Source organism: Aquila chrysaetos, chromosome 16 (assembly GCF_900496995.4).
Source record: "Aquila chrysaetos chrysaetos chromosome 16, bAquChr1.4, whole genome shotgun sequence".
In the NCBI taxonomy this organism is placed as follows: Eukaryota; Metazoa; Chordata; class Aves; order Accipitriformes; family Accipitridae; genus Aquila; species Aquila chrysaetos.
In genome coordinates, this window is record NC_044019.1 from 22,012,253 (window position 1) to 22,033,127 (window position 20,875).

Here is a 20,875-nt window from a genome sequence, read left to right on the forward strand (position 1 = left end):
CAGTGATAGACTATTAACACATAAAATTAGCTTAGTATCTCATGGCATCCTTCTCCCTTCCTCCATGTCAATCATGTAGTAGTAGCTATGATAGTTTTATAGCCTGGCAGTATCTGTTTCATGTAATGCAGCTAGAAATAAGATTTCCAGCCAAGTATGAGTTATCTTTTTTTTTTTTTTTTTTTTTTTTTTGTCACAGTAAAAGTAACAGGAAGCCACAGTGATCATGACCTACACTATAAATGCAGTACCTCCTGGAATTTGAAAAAAGATCTGTATTCATATTAAAAAATTAGCAGTAGTGAAAGACACTCGGTAACGGTCAGGGAATTTCAACACAAACTTTACAAATAGAGCACTGCTCTGTATCTGGTGAAGCTACCATTTTTGATGAATGACAGAATTGAATTAAAATCACAAATAGAAGAGGTAAAAGTCACAAAACTGGTATGCAAAGGGTTGGTTGGATTAACATTGCAAAAGTGAAAGTCACCATGGATAAGCATTGGATAGTATGAGATAACAGCAGTACACATCAATGACACCCATTTCTGCTGATAGGAGAGTTAGATGAATGACAGCACGTGGACACAAGAGTTAGATACTATGCTGTTCAGAAGAGAAAAAGAATGAGAGGGGAGGGAACATTGGAAGCAGCTGGATAAGAGAGAAACCCAAGCCATTATTTTGAAATAACATTGCCAGACTCATGGCTGGGAATCCAACAGAATGAGAAACTGACTCCTTACTGGAATAGCAAAGATTAATACCAAGCACATTTAAAAATCACATTATCAGAATTTGGGGGGTTCAATCTATTTATTCTTGTATATCAAAAGCTCAATATTGAAGAGGCAATATATACAAATTTCAGAATCAGAATTCTCTTTCAGAATCAATATATGACAGTTTATTTGGTTAATAAGCCTAAACTATTATTTTATTTATTCCACATTATAATATAAAATAAGTTAAAATTCTTGTAAAGACAAAACGGGCGTAAGCAAGCACAACAGCATGCCTAACACAGTCTTGGTCTATACAAAGTTTGGCAACAAACAAGCGTGTTGCACTAAGACAAAATGCACAAATCATTACCAGTATGTCCCTTGCAATATAATGAAGCGCATCCTTTTAACAAATCAACAAGAACAAAATGCAGCAGTTAACATGAACATAAAAATATCACAATTGGAAACTGTGTTTAAAAACATTTCTTATGCTTTATACAATATTTAACAATTAGAGTTGATAATGTACATTATCTACAGGTTAAGCTAACGAGGTCAGGACGAAAACTGTCAAGTGTTCTCATCTGACACAAGTATTCATAGGTCCATGCAAATTTGTCTGTAGACTACAGAGCTCATCATAACACTTCACATCACATTAAAAAGAAGCTGCAAGACAGTCAACATTAAGAAGAAAAATATTAACTAGCTATTTCCTATTTAATTTCCGATTGTAGTCTGAATTCTTGTTACATTTCCCTGCCTTTAAAAAAAAAAAAAGAAATCGGAATAAATTTAACGCCAGGCTGTTCTTAGGAGGAAAAGTCCTTTGCCCCTGCTTACAATATATGTAGTAAATACCAGTTTTTACTGGGACTTGCCAATAAATCTCACCCCCTGACATAGAGTGTCTGTTCATACTCAGTTTTTGGCTGCTCTGCCACAAATGCCAACAAAGGGACCAATTAATGAAAACTTTCTTGATACATTCCCAGCGGATGAATGTCTGCCTTGCAGAAGGTACCTTGACAACATTCATCTCGCACAGGCCAAATGGTTGCTCTGTGGTAGCAATTAAGACACCACCAGCCTTGGCTAGATTTAAACCAACAACCAAATCTGTTTAGATCTGACCAAATGCTCATAGAAATCTGGAGAAATTAACTGCTAAACAAGGGCTGGACTGGGTCATATAATTGCATCCATTTCTCTAGTTATCTACAGACCACGTCGACACATTTTTATTAGAAAGAAATTACAATTCTTAAAACAAGATTCCTTACTCTGGCCACATGACCACAATGTTTAAGCCACATCTATAAATATTTAAGAAATCAACAACTCTTCTAAATCATTTCAAGAAACAAAGTAATATGGTAGGCTGATGTTCTGTATTTGTACTCACTTTTTTTCTCTTTTTCTCCATAAAAAGCCAGTGTTCAGTCTTCATATTTGCATAGCTTTGGACAACTAAGCTCAGTGCAGCATCCCTCCTCTTTCTAAAATTACATTTGGAAATAGAAGAGTTTTGTTGCTTTTATCCAGAAGTGCCTATCTGAAAGTCTCTTACTGCAGACTGTGAACATGAGAGATGAGTGTGACAGCTAGTGGAAAAACCTTGCCTCCATTGCAAAGTTCATCCTAACTTCAGGTTTTTGACCAAGGGTACCCTTTCTGAAATCTCTGTCCTTAGGCAATTTAAAGTATGGCTGGTCAAGGCCCCAGACATCATGATCATTATCACAAAACTAGACATTCTGCTTCTATTGGTCTCAGGGCTCAATAAATTTATGTTTGGAACTATCCAAGATATTAAACTTGTGTATCTGAAATAACTATAGCTAAGCTTAACACGGTATAGGAGAGTGAGTTCCCCTCACCACCCCACACCCCAGCAAAATTGCACATTTCCAGTTCTGTATTATGTCATTATAAGGCTTGTAGCAATATTTTATATCAAATTATGCAGCATGTATTGAAAGTTCCAGATCAGTTGATAGAGCACCAAAATATAAAGCTGAACAGTCTCCCTGCTGGACACAGCACAAAAAAGCAACCATATAATGCAATTACAACACTCCAGGAGCTATATAATTACATTTAAAGTTAACATTTTTGCTAATTTTACATACATTGTCACACTGAATACTTTAAGCCACAAATCCCTATCAGCATGTAACAGAATTAACACACGTATTTGGTATTACCTACACCATGTACACGACAGCTATATTTGAGCAATCAAGCACACAAGACTCCAAATGATCATTTACTCTGGTTATGGGCATGATATACAGATTAGAATCTATGCAGACTAGCTGTTAGGCTTTAGGGCTGAACTCTTTCTCGCAGAATCCATTCTGTGAAGGATTTAAATCAGAACACGGACTAAATTATAAAATCTTTTATTAAACTGGAATTTGAATTTTTGGATAACTGAATTTAAGAAAAGCACGGTTTAGCCACCTGTGCTGGTCAAGAAAAAAGGTGACAAACATGCACTTGGCCCCCACCCTGTGGCACTCACTGAAAGGTCACAGAAAGAAGCCATTTTCCAACTTCACCAGCTGAACTCATTAAATTAGGGCAGGATGAAAAAAACACTTAAGTATTTTACAAAAAATTAAGTGATTTATTCACTAAAAGTATTCTAAAACAGGAAGTGGTTTATTTCAGTAAAACAAGGAAGCTTAAATTGCAAAAGAAAATGAATTCATTCTGAAAAAAATGTTTGTTGTAAACATTACACTTTTCTCCTCTCATGGGAGGAGGGAGAATTTCTGAATGAACAGTATGAATTAATCACCAATATATTTATACAAATCAATGGAAAAAACCTAATTACCAGTAACTAAATAATTCTGGCAGTACTACCTTGCCAGACAAAAAGTGATTTACAATTCAAAATTACTTGATTTTCAACTGAAAAACTATTACAAACTAATACGTAATAAAAAACCAGTTAGGGTGGAACCTTAAAGCGTTCTGATGCTACCTGCTCTTAACTTAGAATGATTTTTGCTTGCCATTTTATCACATGAGCCATAGGAAATCTTACTGCCGTAGTATTTCTGTCTTACTACTCCAAAAAGCAGGAAGAAAAACTACATAGTTTTATTTTTAAAAGCCTATTTCATCTATTTCTGTAATTTGTAGATCACCTCTTACATAAAAAAAAAGACCTAAATAAACAAAAGGCTACATGATTTTTAAGAGCAAGACTTGTACAAAACACAGGCTTGATACTTTGATACGTGCTCCTTCTATGAAGTATTAAGCGTCCATAGCTTTCCGCAAGTTTGCAGTGGAAAGTGAAGTTTTTCAGCAATGAAGACTTCTTTCACCGGAACTATGCTGAAATATTCTTTTTTAGCTTTTCTACATGCCTATTTTGCATATTAAGATCCTATATAGGAGCCACCCTGAAGCAACATTACACTCTGGGCTCTGTGGCCTACATGGTTCATCAAGTACTAATTAGATAGCATGTTCTGTCAACACTTTCTTGCTGCTCTTCTATTAATTGATCAACCTGCCCAATTAATACAATGCAACACCACTTCCAAACTCCTTGAGATCCTTTACCTGTGAGAAACAAGGATGAAGGGAAAAACCTCCAAAAGGGTCCCAAGGTAACCACACTTGTCTAAGGTCTGGAGTGACAATAACGCCACTATGCTGAAAGGTTAATTATGTTCCTACCAACATTCTCTTGAGATTAAGTTTGTTTTTTATCTAAGAAAAAAAAAAAAGAAGAGTAAACACAAGCAAAAAACCATACTTCATCTAACAAGCTATATTAAATTTAGAAATGGTAACAGCTTGTGAAAAAGACTGCAAAACTAAACTCACTTAGCCATTAACAGCATATTTATCATCAGAATTTGCAGTTAATCACTGTTAGATACTGCATATCAGAAAATAAGTCATGAATATTGTGCAGAAACTACAGTATGCTAATCCCACCTACGTATGCAAGAGTCCAACAACAGCTGCCCTTAGTCGCATACAGTCAGAACAACCATAAATTCACATTTTATAAAAACTATAAGAAATAAATTTTTTTCTCCATTTATTACTGTACTAAAGATTGCAGAAGATAAAAAAAACAAACGACAAAGCAGCTGCCAAGTACAACACACTACTGCCACCTAATGCTTACTAGAAGGTTACATCAAGAACATTTCATTGTTTCTCTGCACTATACTAGCATGATGAAAAACGGAGACCAAAGCAAATAAAAGTTTATTATTGTTTTTAAATATCTGCTTCACATTTCCTCCCCTACAGGCTTTCTAAATTGAAGTGATGTGATCATATCCTTTCTTGTACACAAAGACTGTAACAGGCAAGATGTATGTTCAGTGGGCTAAATATGGGACTCATATTTCATCTGCAAAAATATCAGGAATGTAATACATGCATTTCATTAGGATACCCACGTAAAGAAGTCAGTACATTCACTAGATCAGGTTCCACTCTTGTTTACATTTTTGTAAGCTATCCCCTGTTAAGTAACTAGCACAATTCAGTATTGAAAAGCTTCACATGTCAAGTATTTGGAAGGGTGGGGTGGGGGGGGGGGGGCTGTGAGAAAAAGAAAGACGAAAAGAGGTGTGGTCTTATGTTAAAACAGCACAAAGCAAAATTACTTTGAAGGTGCTTTTCTTATTTCAGTGATTTTGCAAAGCACTCCCTCTGAAATGTGAAACTTCTTCACTTCCTGAAAAGAATGATTCCAGGTCTTAAACTTGCCTTCCTAGCCCACAATCAATCTTTTCAACATGTTCACTCAATTGGCAGAAGTTAGCAGAGAACATGGAAGTAGCCTGCTTTTTCCACTTGCAAAGAGGAGAAACAGAAAGTGAAGAGTTCCTTGTGACATTCCATCTTTTCATATAGAGATTTAAACTCCCCCAAAGGACATCTACCCGAAGACAGCTGGACAAAAGAGCAAGGAATTTATCTTCTTGATTCATTACTTCAATCCATCTCTTCTTCCTTTTTTCCCCAAACACAAACAATCTTTAAGCTTTTTAACAACTTTAGCCTTTTCCTACCTGATCTTATTATCTGCTTTGACACTGATTCCAGCCTCCACTGTCCATCTCCAGGATGATTCTTATTCATAGGAAATGTTCCTCACTTGAGGAAAAATAAAAGACGACAATTTCATTTTCCTTCTAATCTCTTATACCATATCCATTCTATGACTTTTTCTAACATCACCCAGTGATCAACTAGCTGGTGAAAACTGTGTCCATTCTTATCCCTTTTTTCTCCTTACAGTCTGTCATAATCAGAAATTTTTATGCAAGTATCAGTCTGAGCTTCCAGCACAATATTCAACTGCTTGCATGCTTTACACACATTATTAATCTTCTCCATACTGTCAGGCCAGAGATAACCACTGCTATACAAAACATCCTGCACAGCAGACCTCCAACTTCACTCGACACAAATAAGAACCATCAGAATAGAAATACTTCGGATAATATTATTACTGCTATGACTGTTACTACAAGGAAATATTTGCTGTGACTCAAGGTATTTGCAGCAAAGCATCATCAAGACAGCACATAGGAGGAAAAAGGAATCTTCCCGTAACATTTTAGTTATTCATCACCCAAAGAATAATTTTAAAAGAAAACACCCACAGACAACCTGACCTGCTTTCTTTTAAAAACAGCCAGAATAAAAAAAAAGTTAGGATTAAGTGAACACACTTAATGTACATGCAGACCACATAACTGGCACTCACTCATAGCTGAACATTAAAATACAGAGTACAACACTATCAATCCAATGCTGCAAATTCTTGAAAATTACTGGTGTCCTCTAAAGTGCAATTAAAAAAAATAATCATAGAATAAATTACACTGTCATAAACTCATTAATTTGCATCTTGGATTTTTTAAAGTTATCTTCCTTAAACATACTTTAAACTTCCTCAACCTTCTCTGTGATTAAGCCAAGAATTTCATCACAACATCTTCTTTCACAGTTAAATTACATAGGTTGATAACCTTAATTTCTGACCAGGGTTTCGAATGGTTCTATTATTCACTGGAAAATCTTAATCTTTTGTCAAGTTGGTCATGAATCTGAGCTGAGAGCCATCTGAAAAATCCAAAAAGAGATCCACTTTTCCTCCTCTATACTTAGTGTCTGCTGCCAAATGCCCCATCTTTTGCATACTTGTTTTATATATTTAAGTACAGTAGCAGCAGGATTGCCACTGTAATTCTGACTATACTTTTATAGAAGTAAATTTCAACTTCCACAGAAGTAGTCGCTTTCAATTTGATGCTACTTGTAAAAGTCCTGTGATTGCAGAGCTGGTCTTACACTAAGAAGTAATTTCTAATGAAAAATACTTTATTCTCTGCAGTAAATTATTGAAGTCTAAAGATTGTATCAGGTATGACCGGAATCCTTTCCTCATGCAATTGCTTTTATCATGGTACTGTAGTATCATGATACTACTATTTTGACCTCACACTCTTATTGGTCTTAACTACTGACAGTAGGTCTCCACTTTGTTCAAGGTAACACTCCATGAATCTGCTACTTTAAAGCACTCCAGCTCCCCCTGCAAAAACAAGTAATTGCAGATTCTTGTTTGAAAACTTTCTCAAGATGAGAAAGATAACCTATTGCATTGGCAAGGGAAATGGACTACATTTCTGCAGCAGCAATAAGTAGTCCATCGTACAGAGAACTAAGTAATGAACTCTTAGTGCTTTCACCCCCTATTCCCCAGTCTCTAGAAAGATCTAACCCCTTTAGACTGAGAAGAGTCCAACAAAACAGTAATTACTTCACATGACTTTCACATTAAATATTCACACTTCTCATCCTTTTTGGCTCTTGAACAAACTTAATGCTGAAATGAAATGTAAAGTTTCAGTTTCTAGTGATAAAAAAGAAAATCAACTGTTGTTGTATAAATAGAAGCAAAAATTAATTTGGCTAATGAAGGTATGAAAATGAGGAGAGAAAACAGAACCCATGGTTACCAAAAAGTACATCTTTAGAAACAGCTTCTCTTTCATTTTCTTCTGCTTCCATGGCTCCTTATTTTCCTACAAAGAGCCACCCAAGAGCCTTAAAAGCTACTTTAAAAAGCCTTTTGGAAACTACGCTAGACAGCAGAAGATAAAGCAATAAAAAAAACCACCAAAAACTAGCAAAGAAATGAAACATTTAAAAATTTATAGGAGTATAAAGGTAAAAATAAAAATATAAAGGGAATCCTAAAAGCGCCTTCTAAATTTCCAGCCCCTGTGCTCACAATTTACACTGTTAAGTGTCACATTAAACAATGCTCCGTTGTTTAGGCATAAGTTAATGTGGCCCAAGTCATACAGTAATGCCAGTTACACAAATGGTTAGGAAACTAGTTTAGGCAAATGCTACTTTCATGTGAAAGCAAACCCCAGAATCCTGTATTGTATTGTAAAAAAAAAACCCACAAACAACCAGGCTGCTTAAACTACTGAAAAAATGGGCCTGAACTTTTCCAGCTGACATGTACGGTAGTGGATGAAGGAAAACCCACAGGATGCTATTTCCTGGCTGAGTAGCATCTGGCAGAAGGGCAGGGACAGGCAGTAAGGGGCAGTAGTCTTCAGCTGGCACCGTGACTTGCAAGATGAATACCTTTCTGCAGGCTAAGAAAGTCAAGTACTTTGACACCCCACAACTTCCTAAGAACTGCTGAGCACAAAGCACAGTTTTTTGTGTTGTCCCCCCCACGCCCAAACCAAAATATACCATTAATTTTCAGATTCATATGGAATACCTAAAAATAGAGAGAGACCTTTAAGAGGTCAGATTTAAGCATAATGCAAAATAATCAAAGTCCCTAAAGCACTTCAGCTGCAGAAGTCACTGTGGAAAGCAGGCCTTGAAGAATAGAGGACTTTTTAAAAAAAATTATTTGTTAGCAGTCATAACTGTAACACTTGCATAACACTTCAAAAGTTGCAGGTAGTTTTGGCTTTTTGTTTTCCTGAAAATATTTCTTTCAGCTGTCCCTACCTCTGGGAGCAATATAGAATCTCTACAGTATTTGAAGCCGTTCATGATCTCAAAATAACAGGTTAAGCTCCAGTTGAATTATAACTTTAAAAATGGACATGAAAAGCTAAATATTAACAGAATTTAGCACTTTAGAAAACAGTTGGGTGCAGAACCCATGAAGAAACCACCTACCTTTGATAAGGCACCTTGAGAGATACATTAGTAAACATGTTACACAATATCCAAATAAAAACAGAAGCACCACAGCCTGTTGTACAGACAATGCTTTCCTATCTTAGGCAATGCCTAATAAGTCTAAAGCATCTTGAGAAGTTTCAACACTTAAAATCGGAAGCCATGAAGTATGCTATGACTATGGCACAAAGACTCCATTTCATGCATATATGGATATCACACCAGTATTAAAAAAAAAAATAAAAAAAAAAAATCGAAAAACCACATTGGCATTCAGTTATTTCAAAATTTCATACCCATAGTGACAAAACAATTCCAGACATAATGCATAGAATCACATAAACTTTGCATCTAGTTTGGATTGGATTTACACTGATAGCTTAAAGTATGCATTCATATCTGGATTGATCAGTAGTTTGGGGTTTAACTTCTAACTCAAGGCTGGTTGCAGTTGGCAAATTTCTCGATTTGCAGGAAGGAAACAACTTTGACTGTATGTCCTTGTAACTACTAAAAGGGCATACTTTCCAGGTGACTCAAGGAAGTCATGCGACAATAGAATACTCTGCTCACTTAACAGACTTTGTTACTGAGCTTTTTGCCATTGATATTTAATAAGCACTCTATGTAGACGGTCTTAGCCTTTACAGAACTTCCCCATTTTAGGAAGGAATAGTCAAGAGACGGAGATGAAAAGGTAAAGTCATCACCTAGGACAGATCAGCAACTGTAGAGGAATAATCCAAGGTTTTCATCACTTGAGTTTCAACGGCAACATTTACAGAAGCCTTAGTTATACTGAGGGAATCCCACCAAGCCCATACTTTGCATTGCTCTTCTGTAGCAGTAGAAACTAACACTGGATTGCTGGCATGCTCTGACAGAATGTAAGTACCTCTTAAAAGAGGAACTCTTGTTCAGCCTCTCCTCAAACACCTAATTAGTTACTATTTAATGTTATGTCAAGAAAAGAAAAATGTTAGCTAAAATATTGCTCAGAAAACTTGTTCATCTTTACTTTCTTTGACCATGGACATTCTTAGGTCATAAATCCAAGCAACATAGACTGTGAATTTTTTCATTATTGTTAATTTGTTGGGAATAACAATGAAGGGTCAACTTTTAGAAATATCTGATTATTGACTTTTCAGCCTTAAAGCGTTACTTTTAACAATTAAATTAAATGACAGAGGTTATCCAAATGACTGGCAGACTACAACAAAAAAGCTGAACTTTCTTATTGTACTAATACAAGCTACCTACAAAGTGTCATACAAGACAGCCCTTCAGGTATAAGAATTCGCTTCTGCATTAAATCAGTTCAAATGAGCTCGTGTCTGCTGAGCATTTGGGCTCAATGGGAGATGAGAAAGCATTCATGATGCACTGAGGCAAGGAAAAGGAGGAGGGTGGGACAGTTATGTCATTCAGATTGTGATTTTCTGACTCTAAAGTGTTTAAGGATGGAGGAAAGAAGGAATGTGTTGCTTTAACAAATTTCCATAATAATTATATTATGCATTTTAAACATAAGGCAAAATTACACACAGATAATTTATTTAAACCTAAAAAAACCCCAACCAAAACAAATCCCCAAAACAGTAAGTAACACAGGTTACTACATCATACTACAATATTTTAAAAATCTAGTAACTATTTCAGATTCAACACAAATGTGGTCAATTTCATTTAATAGCAATAAGAGAACCTTATATAAACACAGTTATTGCAAGATGATTGATTCCACCTTTAACATTTATTACCCCTTCAAACTCATGTTCTGGGATTATAGGTTCTTTAAATAATTGACCCAGTGCTTAAAATTTCAGAAGCAGTCACTTAAATAAATAGTCTGATTTGAAAATATTGAACAACTCAAGGTACTCTTGACAGTGGCTGCTCAAACGTCAGAATAATGAGAACATTTACTTATGTGAAAACATTATGCCTGTCTTTGTAGCTTCCTTATTTGTGCTTTAATTCATATCTTCCGCTACATGATTTTTATTTCAGACATCTCACTTTAGAAATGAGATAAAAAGCACACTGCACAATGTAAAAGTACTTAAGTGTGTCTGCCAAAGTGCTGAAAGAACACTTGCAAATATTAAGTAAACAAACATCTTTATGGAATTTAATAAACTAGTACTTAAGATTTTATTTTTAATCAGAATTTTAATTTTATACTGCCTCAGGACACAGTGAATATTTGTAAGCATGGAACACCCTTCGCAAAAAGTCTACCAAAGACAGTGTAGATTCTATTTTTAGTATATTGTGATGATTAATAACTTACATAACCTGTGCACAAAATGTTCAAGAGAGGCATCAGATTCCTTTGCAGAGCATAAATTACATTAAAGGCCAAGCACGCATTAGCTGAATCTCACATTCCAATTGCCTGATGCCCATTCTGTTCTTATGTATGTACCTTAAAACTACAGAGGATGAAGTTATCAGAAGCTGCTCATCATAACAAATAAGCTATGGACAATAACCCAGTAAGTAAACAGATTAAATTTAGAAATCATTTTCCATACTAACATTACTTTCACAACTGGCTGAACTACCTGGATAAGCAATATATTGCTTACTTGCTGGCTTATTTTGTGATGCTATGAGTTTTCTCATATACAATGTAACAGTTAAAAATAACTTTCTCCTACAGGGATGTTCACACCATCCACTTGTTAAAATTCACCTACATCTTTAAAAAAACAATATAAAAAATTACACATTACAAAGTAATAAAAAGTGAGACATCGCTCCATACAAACTGAGATACGGTAGACTCCCACCTCTAACAAAGGAGTACTGCAGGCTACATACCAATACTGTCACATGTCCTTTTTCTGCTACGATACCTTACTACATCCTTTTTCTCTTCACCTACATCCATGACCTCTCCGGCCCCCATCCCTTCTGCAAGTCAGGATACCTTTCTCAGCCTGCTCTTGTACAGGGTGTGTCCGGAGTGCACCTTCCAGCTGGTTGCTGACCAATCAGAGGACTAATTGGTTAATCACTGCATTTCATTTGATTAGCCAGCTGCCTAATTACATAGAACACACGCTCCCATTGGCCAGCTACCCTAACAAGAGCATGTAAGGCCTAAGGACCAACTGCCACCAGCATTACATCGTCACACAGTTCTGACTGAGCAAGCCGGAGCTTCGGCTCAGACGCGGCAGTGTGCATCACCGTTATGTGGCAGCATCACGTGTCTCCAAAACGTTTGGCTTTTAAGTACCATCTTGACACAAATTTGTGATACCATTCAGATTGATTAAAGTTCCCGTTACTGCAACACGATCGTTGCCTGGGTAAATACTTGTTCTTCAGACTTACTACTGATCATCGTAATGACGTCTTCTGGTGTAAAAAAAACACCCAAAAAACCACCACCACAAAAAATCAGGTGGATGAATCGAACAAAAGCTCTCATAGCTTAAAGAGCAGCAGAAACATCAGCGTGATCATGATCTGGCTAATAAAGCTGTTTGAACTAGTGACTTCTGTAACACTGAGGTTCATTATATACTACATAAGCTAATCAATTTTCTGAGCCCCAACTTTAATAAAATACAAGGGAGCATATTTTCAAGTCCTAAGTAGTAAATCAGATGTAAAGAACAGCTCAAAATAAAACTACCCAGAGTGTCAAAACAACAGTCCTTTGTATTAAACTTAGTGGCTTATCTTTCTCTCTCTTGCAATTATATTTACTTCACTCAAGCTACAACCAGGCTGCACTGAACTTGTTCTGTTTATAGTCAAATTACAAAATCCATTTTCTACAAGTTAGCTGCAACTAGAGTTAGCTAAGCATGATGATCTGTTAAGCATCTCTAACAAGTATGCTGCTATTCAAACAAAAAATAAAAAACCTGCAAAAGCTATTATAAAAAGGAATACACAGACTGCATAATTTTCATTACGAAAAGCATTATTATGAGATTTCTGATACAAAGCTCAAAGCGTTTTCATTTTAAAGATTCAAATTCTCAACTTAAACTCAGCATGAAAAGAAGTTCCTCAGCAGGCAAGCGCTTTCAGGAGTAACACAATTTATTTTGGAACAAACTTTAACCCAACAATCACGGCAGCAGATCTTTAACTTCACATAAATACACTCTGCATTTCTTGTGATTGCAGAATTTAGATGTGTACATAAATCTGATAAGATACAACAGATTTTTTTTTTCTCTCCAGAAAGACAGATGCCTTTCCTCTACACAAGCTCAATGGAACAATCTCTTCTTGAAGTTATTTTGCTTCATTAAATTAAATTTCTATTAATGTCCTTTTTTTTTATTGTTGCTGAGAGTCATTCTCACCTATGCCTGATGCTCTCTGTTTTCAAATTTTCTACTCTTTCAAACAGATTAAGTGATCACCTTAACACTTTGTATTTCTATACACACACCACCCCTTCCGATAAAAAGATAATCTTTGTAACACTATGCGTTAAATGGCACATTTTATTTCCTCACCATATTAAAAATAAGAGCTTCCTGCATACTCCCTGCTCAAATTACATGGATTTTCTTTAAGATTAGGGCACACATTGTAACAGCAGCATATAATTTTCCTGCACAATAATTTTTTTTCCAGTTGAAAGGTATCCTATAATATCATCAGCATCAACAGGAACAGACACCTGATTTTCAGCTAGACAAAGCTTATGCGTTTGGTGACTTTATTCACTGTGAAAAGCAGTTTTCAGATATAGAGCAGCTACATGAAAATTTGAAAACAATCTGGCAACTCATTCTTTGACCACAAAGTGCTAGACCAAAAGGAGATGTAAAAATTGTGCCAATAATAAGACAAGTCTAATTTTTTCCCCAATATCCTATTTTTGTTACTCTAATTTCATCCTCTGTTAATTTTATACACATTAAGAAACGGAACACAAGCACTGTCCTTCCTAAAAGCTGTATGGATTCCTTGAAAAACTAAGTATAGAGCATAAAACCTGTTTATCCATTTAAGAAATCTTGTTGAAACTACTGTGTATGTAACTGGATGAAAAGGCTGTATGTAGCCCAAATATCTCAAAACCATCAGCGTGTTCCAAAGACAGAAGATTAAAGACCAAACTCCTACTACTTAGACAACATATTAATTCTCAAATTTATTGTGATTCCCCTCAGAGTACGGAAACTGCAAGTCTTCCGTGCTTCGGAAAGCACTTTAGCATGAACTTAAAACAGCCAATCAAGGAACCTTTGCATTGAGCTATGCTGGTTACAAAATACACATTTCTAATTTTTTTTTTTCCCCTTTCAGAATTACTAGCACAGAGCTTCAGCCAGAGAAGACACCAGAGGATGAGCCAGCATATACAAAAGTTGGATTTTGTTTTAAAAATAAGCTATTTATAAAATTGCCAGTGTCACACACGTCTTGTGCCCAAAGGTCTGTTGTCTTCAGCTGCTGTTGACTGTTAAAATAATAAAGTATCAGGATGATCCAGGTATCAGAGTCACATAAATAGACAAGAATTTAAAAGAAATAAATTTAAGTGTCATTAAGTTGCAAGGAAATTTTATAAATATGAACTTTTACGTAAATACTTAGAAGGTGAGAAGAAAAAAAAAACTGATTTAAAAAATACCATTACTTTTAGGCAAACCTGTGCTATACCACTACTTTTAGGCCAAACATGTGCTATTTTCTGTATCAAATTAATATTCCTCTTAAAGATGAAATTGATATTACCTGTAGTAAAATAATTCACTTAAACATATGTTGTGACTTGACCAAATGAAAATAAGGGCAGCAAAGCAAAGTATGGCAAAAAGGTAAGTAAATGTATTTACTCTAGTAGGGTGCATATGCACAGTTTTATTTGTTATGGGTTATTACCATTTTCTATCATCAACTTGTTAGAAATGACAAAAACAAGTTATGTTTTAAAAATTGATCAGTTTTAAGCTCATTTGCCATTATGAAATCATTCTTACAAACCTACAATTCAACCATTTTTAACTGCGTACTACTTTGTATTATTAAGGTCAGTCCTGAGATTTAAATACAAATATAGTTATCTTTTGGATGACATATGGCAAGATCTCCAACTCTTTTTAGCTTTGGAAATTTACATCTGCCTGTTCATTCAAGATGCTAAGCATACATGTGTTGACAAACAGAAAATAGCAGATGGCAAAAAGCAAATGCTCAACATGAAGCACCCGGATCATTTGAAGAAGGCTTGGACTCAGACATTTGCCATTTTTATATTAACAGCAGAAGTATTTTAAAAAATAAATTCCACCATCTATTATACTTGATGCTAATGAACATCTGAGATCAGAATATTCATGATTACAGAATGAATGTCATAATAATTGCAGTTGGTATCCGAGCTGCAAGTTGCTTTACAAACTTCTGGATTTTAAGGTAATTAGCACAGGAGGTTAATGTCTGCTGCTACACATAAGCCAGAAAACTTTCTGTATTGACCATATAATTTGTCATGAAATCTTTTAATAGGCAATACACAGCTGTGCTCATCTCCTATTCCAGCTTCTAAACTGGAGTCGCTATGATAATTGACTACTACCACAGTACATAACACCTGCATGTAGACCTGTTCTCTGCCCACACCAATACTACCACTACTTCTACCAACACGATCTCCAACAGCTTTAGCAACCCAAATGAGCACTTTGTCAGTTAGAGGTACGAACCTACCAAGAGCTCTAAATACAAGCTTTACTTGGGAAGCAAGCAAGTTACGAATAGGGCACAACCGGTAAGACGAGCAGTCCATCCAGTGCTATGCTTGTTACTGACAATGAACAGTGGATGCCTAGGGAATAGTATCAGGACAAGACAAACATACAGCAACACCTCCCTTGTACATTCCACCAATATCCAGAAGACCACAGCTCATGCATCTCTGAATCAGAGTATTTTTTGTGTTAAAATGCCATGGCAGACTTTTCTTCCACGGAAGTCTTACAACTTTTTCAACCACAGAACCCCTTGGACTCAATAACATCTGTGGCAGTAACTTTCATGCTGTAACTAAGTGTTATATGAACACCTTTTAGTGAAGGTATGTACTGTAGCCTCAGTCACTCCTATGTACAGCCAATGAGTTTTTAAGGTGCATAAAAATAACTGTTGTTTTATTACCACCATGCTTTTAAAGACTTCAGACTGACTGTGCTCAATGCTGTATTAGTAAGTAGACAAACAAATAGAGTCTGTAACAGTTCAGCTAAAAGAAAAAGATGAATAGAGACAGGACATATGGTAACAACAACAGACAAGCTGATCTGTCTTGCAGAAAACACCTACAAGTAAAGATCAGTGTGGCTTTTTAGTCAGAGATCCATCACAGATAGCAAAAGAATTCCGAGCCGGGGCGGGGGGAGGAGTATCTTCATCTTCTCTAACATTTCTCACTGTAAAAGAGCTGTAACCAATTAGCCTAGAAATATACAGGTTCTAAAGAAAAGCTTGTATATTAAAATGGTATTTTCATCTTCTAAAACTATACTTATAGATGTAAACAGAGAGTTGTAAACTCCAACAATTCTGGCTTCATACACTTCAAAATAATTACATGAAAGTAAAGGGTCACTTTCATTTAAAAAAAAAAAATTCACACAGGAAAGGCACTACATAGTTTCAGTTCTGTGGCAAACAGCTCTGAACAATACTTTACATATGATTTTAATTCTATTACTATACATAGATTCATAGTGAAAGAAATATATTGATTCCATTACAGTATTCAGTTTAAATTAGCCCCCTATCTGAACAGAAGAGGTATTTTACACTGTGGTCTCCCTATTGTTTTCATTAAGAACGCGAGATCATTGTTAATATTTTATTCACATTTTACTAGTAATTCAGTAGAACAAAAATGTTAGGAGGTCCAAGAAAACAACTACTTCTATTAAGAGCAGAACTAAGAAGCTTGGTTTCCAAAGCGCTCTCCTACATTGGTTCTTCTAATGTTTAATAGTGAAGACCTAAGGATTTATGTACTATATCTGCATGCAAACATCCTGTAAGGTGTTGAAGCTTAAGACACCAAGTACACAGATCAGTTACAGGCAAAGAAATAAGTTAGCAGGAAGCAGTGAGGAGGAGTAGATGTACAGCAGGAATCCTTAAGCAAATTCAACTAAAGAGTATCAAAATGTGTGAATTTGGAACATACCGGTGAAATTACCTTTAGAATAGTTTTCACAGAGGGTAGAAATAAAATAAATAAGCCAAACACACACCACCACCCCACCCCCCCCAACCAACCCATGAACTTCTTTCAACTCTAACAAAACTCAGTCTCCTGTTGACTAGCATTCTCTTTACCTTGCTTAAAAATCCCAACTTCTTATCACACTCATTCTAACACCTCAAACCAAGCAAGATCAGCCATGGATGTACTTTCTAATGTCCTACCACTACTGACAGTCTACATAGCAGTTACCTAAAGGAATATATAAAAACCAGAGTTCTGCTCACCTTCTTCCTTCTTCTCTACCAGGTTGCCAGTTTTCAAGAAACTTAGAAATTTAGCTACCCTGGGAATTCTATTTGTTTATCAAATTTGGTTGAAAATGGTCAACAGTATCAAAAAAATACACCCCATTTTCCTCAGAAAGCCAGGCCAAAGCATCTTTTGAGCAAAAAGCTTGAATTCAGGGGAAGGAGTAAAAAAGAAGAACCAAGAATCATATGAAATAATCTGGTGAAGCTCTGAGATTCTTATACATGTATACCAGGGGTACAGGAAAAATTAAGGGAACTCACAGAACATCAAGTCTTAATGAATGACCAAAAACTTGACTCCACAAAAATGCATCAAATAAAATTGATATTAACATATTTTCCTCCTATACATTTTCTATTCCATTACTGCAGACTATCAGGAAAAGCTTCTTTTTGCTCTTTGCATCTGGTCTTTATATATTCAAGGATTGCATTCACCACACTATAACTGCATACACGACAGTAAATACCATGAATATCAATTAGCAAATTTCATCACTATGTGCTACAAACAATGACCTTTCTTGAGCACCTGATTATCCAGCACCTGATGGACAAGTATTTGCTTCAGTTTACTCATGAATGATTAGTAAAGCTGGGAGACATATCAGTATTTTGGAACCAGAACACCACAACCCCTCTTTGCAAAATATAGTAACTCATAAACTCCTGATGTTTATTTCAAACTTCCGCCAGCCTCAGTGAACTGCTATTATAAAAATACACTGATTAATCCTCTATATACAAAAAATGTAAACACAAAACCTGCAATTGTTATCTTACTGGTTTATAAAATTTATTTTTGCACATCTTAAATAATAAAATACTTACTAATAAAGCAAGTTTTTGGTACTTCCGTTTTAGTTCTGCCGGACTGTCTGATGGCTTTGCACCCAGGATTTTGTACCAGTCCTTTTGTGTTATCCTTTCAAAGGCCATAATCTGACTGGCTTTGAAATTACTTCCTTAGCACTGTGTAAGAAAATTAAATAAATATAATTACAATTGAAAGAGAAACCATTAGAAAAAGCAAAAATGAGGAAACGTGACAAACTACAGGATCATGAAATAGACTGCAGCCCTCAAGCACATCTACACCCCTACATAAGCTCTATACTGCAAAAAACCAGCTTAGTTCACATGGCCATTCCATCCCATAGAGTATCATACGTGAAGTGAGTTAAGTTGTGTTTCCTGTCCCAGTTGCTTAGTATATCATGTTTCAGAAGCTGTCCATACTCCTTTAAAATCATTTTGTGTTTTAACTGTCTGAACTATTTTGAACCTACCCAGGTTATAGATACACTTTTTATATATAGACTTTTTAAAATACACATTTTTTATTTTGAAGCAATACTGTACTTAATATATGAAAAAATGAAGTACATAAAAGGGTGACATTTTGTCAATTCTGGAATGAGATACATGCAAGAAGACAAAAAGGTATGGCTCAGGTTTTACACAGTGATAATCACACTATGGACCCTCCTTCATCCTTCTGGGTAAGAAGGCTTAACTTTTTTGAAATTAAAGTAGAAGAGCATATAAAAACAAACAAAAAACCAAACAAAAATGAATGAAAACATGCAAAGTTAGCACAGGTCACTAAATAAAAACCTAACTAGTTGGGTGCCTTTTATTTTTGGCCATCTATCACCAAGCTAATGACCCAGAATGAAAAAAAAATAAACAGAGGAATTAAACGTCAGTAACAGCACAGTAATGATTGAGCTTTAAGCAGATTCTCAGGTATACTGAAATCCCAAGTTTATACTGGCTAATTTATCATGAACTTTCTGGTAAGAAGTAACACTGTCTCCGAGTAGGGAAGAGTTTTGCAAGTTTTTAAGACTTTTTTTATTGTCGAAAGAAAGTTTTTTCCACTTCAACACTAAAACCGGTTTCTGGTAACTCATGCCGCAGAAGAAATCATTATTTCATGGGGGAAGAGGAGTATGTTTTTCCAACTCCGCAGAGCTACCACCGCAAAGAGGGCAGACCCGACCGCGGGGAGGTCCCCCCCTCCCCGGGGAAGCACCACGCCCGCCCCTCCCACTCCACACCCTTCCCCACGCAGACCCCCGTTCTCCCTCGGTGAGCCCACGAGGGCTTTTAAAACCACGCGAAAACGCAAAGCCCGCCCGGCGCCACGCTTCCCCACCGCCCAGGACGCTGTGCCACGGCGGACCCACCCCACCCCACCCCACCGGCCCCGCGCTGACCGACACGGCGGCAGGCGGGACGCACGGACCGCGACGGCGGGAAGAGGCCGGCGGGACCCGCGGAGGAGGACCAGGGAGGCCGCCGGCCCCGCGCGGCACGCCAGGCCCCGATGGAGGCTTCCCGCCTCCGCCTCCTCCTCCTCCTCCTCAGCACGGGGGCTGCGGCGCACGAGAACCCGGTCCCGGTCGCCAGCACCGCCGGACGACACTCCCCGGCAACCGAACAGCGAGCACCCACCTGCCCCGCACCGCCGGCCCGTCGATGGAGGCAGCCGGTGCCTTGGATAACTCGTCCGGCGGGAAACAACGCCCTCCGCGTGGCGCTTTGCGCCTTCAGCGCGGTGGTGGGGAGGGCCCCTGCGCGTGTGGCTTATGGGGCCGCCTTGCCTGTTTCCGCCCGGGCAGTAGTGGCGCTGGCACCGGCAGGAAGCGGAGCCGTGGCCGGGGCCCGACGCCGTCTCCATGGCGACCGGCGGCGCTCCGGAGCTGCGAGACTGCCGCCGGCCTCTGTAAGTAACGGCCCCGGCCGCCCTCCAGCGCTCGTTCCCGGCCCGGGGCGAGCGGGAACACCTTTTCACCCCCACTTTCCCCTCAGGGATTCCGCCTCCAGGTGCGAGAAGACACCGGGGTCCACTTCACCCTCCCTCGCTCGCTGCGCGGGAGGGAGCCCGGGCCGCCCCACACCCCCTCTCCCCTCAGCGTCTCCACCTCCAGGTGCGGGAAGACCCGGGGCGCACCTTCGTTGCAGGCCTTCCCTCGTTGCAGCTTAGCTCCGACACCGGGGCACCGCGGGCCTGGCGAGCACTGAGGGCGCGGGGGACGGGCCCGGCGGCACCCCGGGGATCGGCTCGGCGTGTGGCCGACACAGGCCGTCGGGTTCCCTCTGCCCGGCTGCTCCGGGCAGCGTGTGTGTGGGGAGAAAACCGCGGGCGTAACGGTGACTATCCTGCGTCTTTCTCGTCTCCCTTACAAGTTGCCCCGACCCTGTGGGCGGAGTAAGACGATGGTTTCTTTCTAGAAAATGGTTGTCCCAAAGGGGAAGGAAGAACATCCTCTTAATGAAAAATATTAAGCTCAGGAAGCAGACTTGTAGTGATGTAAAAAACGTTTCTTCGTATTAAAAAAAGCTTAGGTTGGTGCTGTACACTTCAGCTTTTGTAATCTCAGTCAATCCTAGTTAGCAAAATC

General features: G+C 37.8%; 1 protein-coding gene and 1 long non-coding RNA gene across 5 annotated transcripts in view; one reads left to right on the forward strand and one right to left on the reverse strand.

Annotated features, from left to right (window-relative positions):
- The window catches only part of DNAJC24 (DnaJ heat shock protein family (Hsp40) member C24), a 42,610-nt gene extending 22,624 nt beyond the window's left edge, over positions 1-19,986 (reverse strand). For 3 of the 4 annotated variants that reach the window (XR_003926999.1, XR_003926998.1, XM_030039856.1), the window contains exons 1-2: positions 19,926-19,986; positions 18,297-18,437 (exon numbers count right to left, since the gene is read on the reverse strand). Coding sequence is in view for 2 of the 4 variants with exons in the window: in XM_030039856.1 (XP_029895716.1) it covers positions 18,297-18,404 (108 nt within the window). In the remaining 2 variants the exon portion in view is untranslated. Of the gene's footprint in view, positions 1-18,296; positions 18,438-19,716; positions 19,858-19,925 lie in introns of those variants that run through there. The other variant, XM_030039857.2, reaches the window with a different exon arrangement.
- A 121-nt stretch (positions 19,987-20,107) lies between these two features.
- Positions 20,108-20,875, forward strand: part of LOC115352142 — a 212,902-nt gene continuing 212,134 nt past the window's right edge. The window contains exon 1 of the long non-coding RNA XR_003927000.1: positions 20,108-20,196. This is a non-coding gene — a long non-coding RNA (uncharacterized LOC115352142). The remainder of the gene's footprint in view (positions 20,197-20,875) is intronic.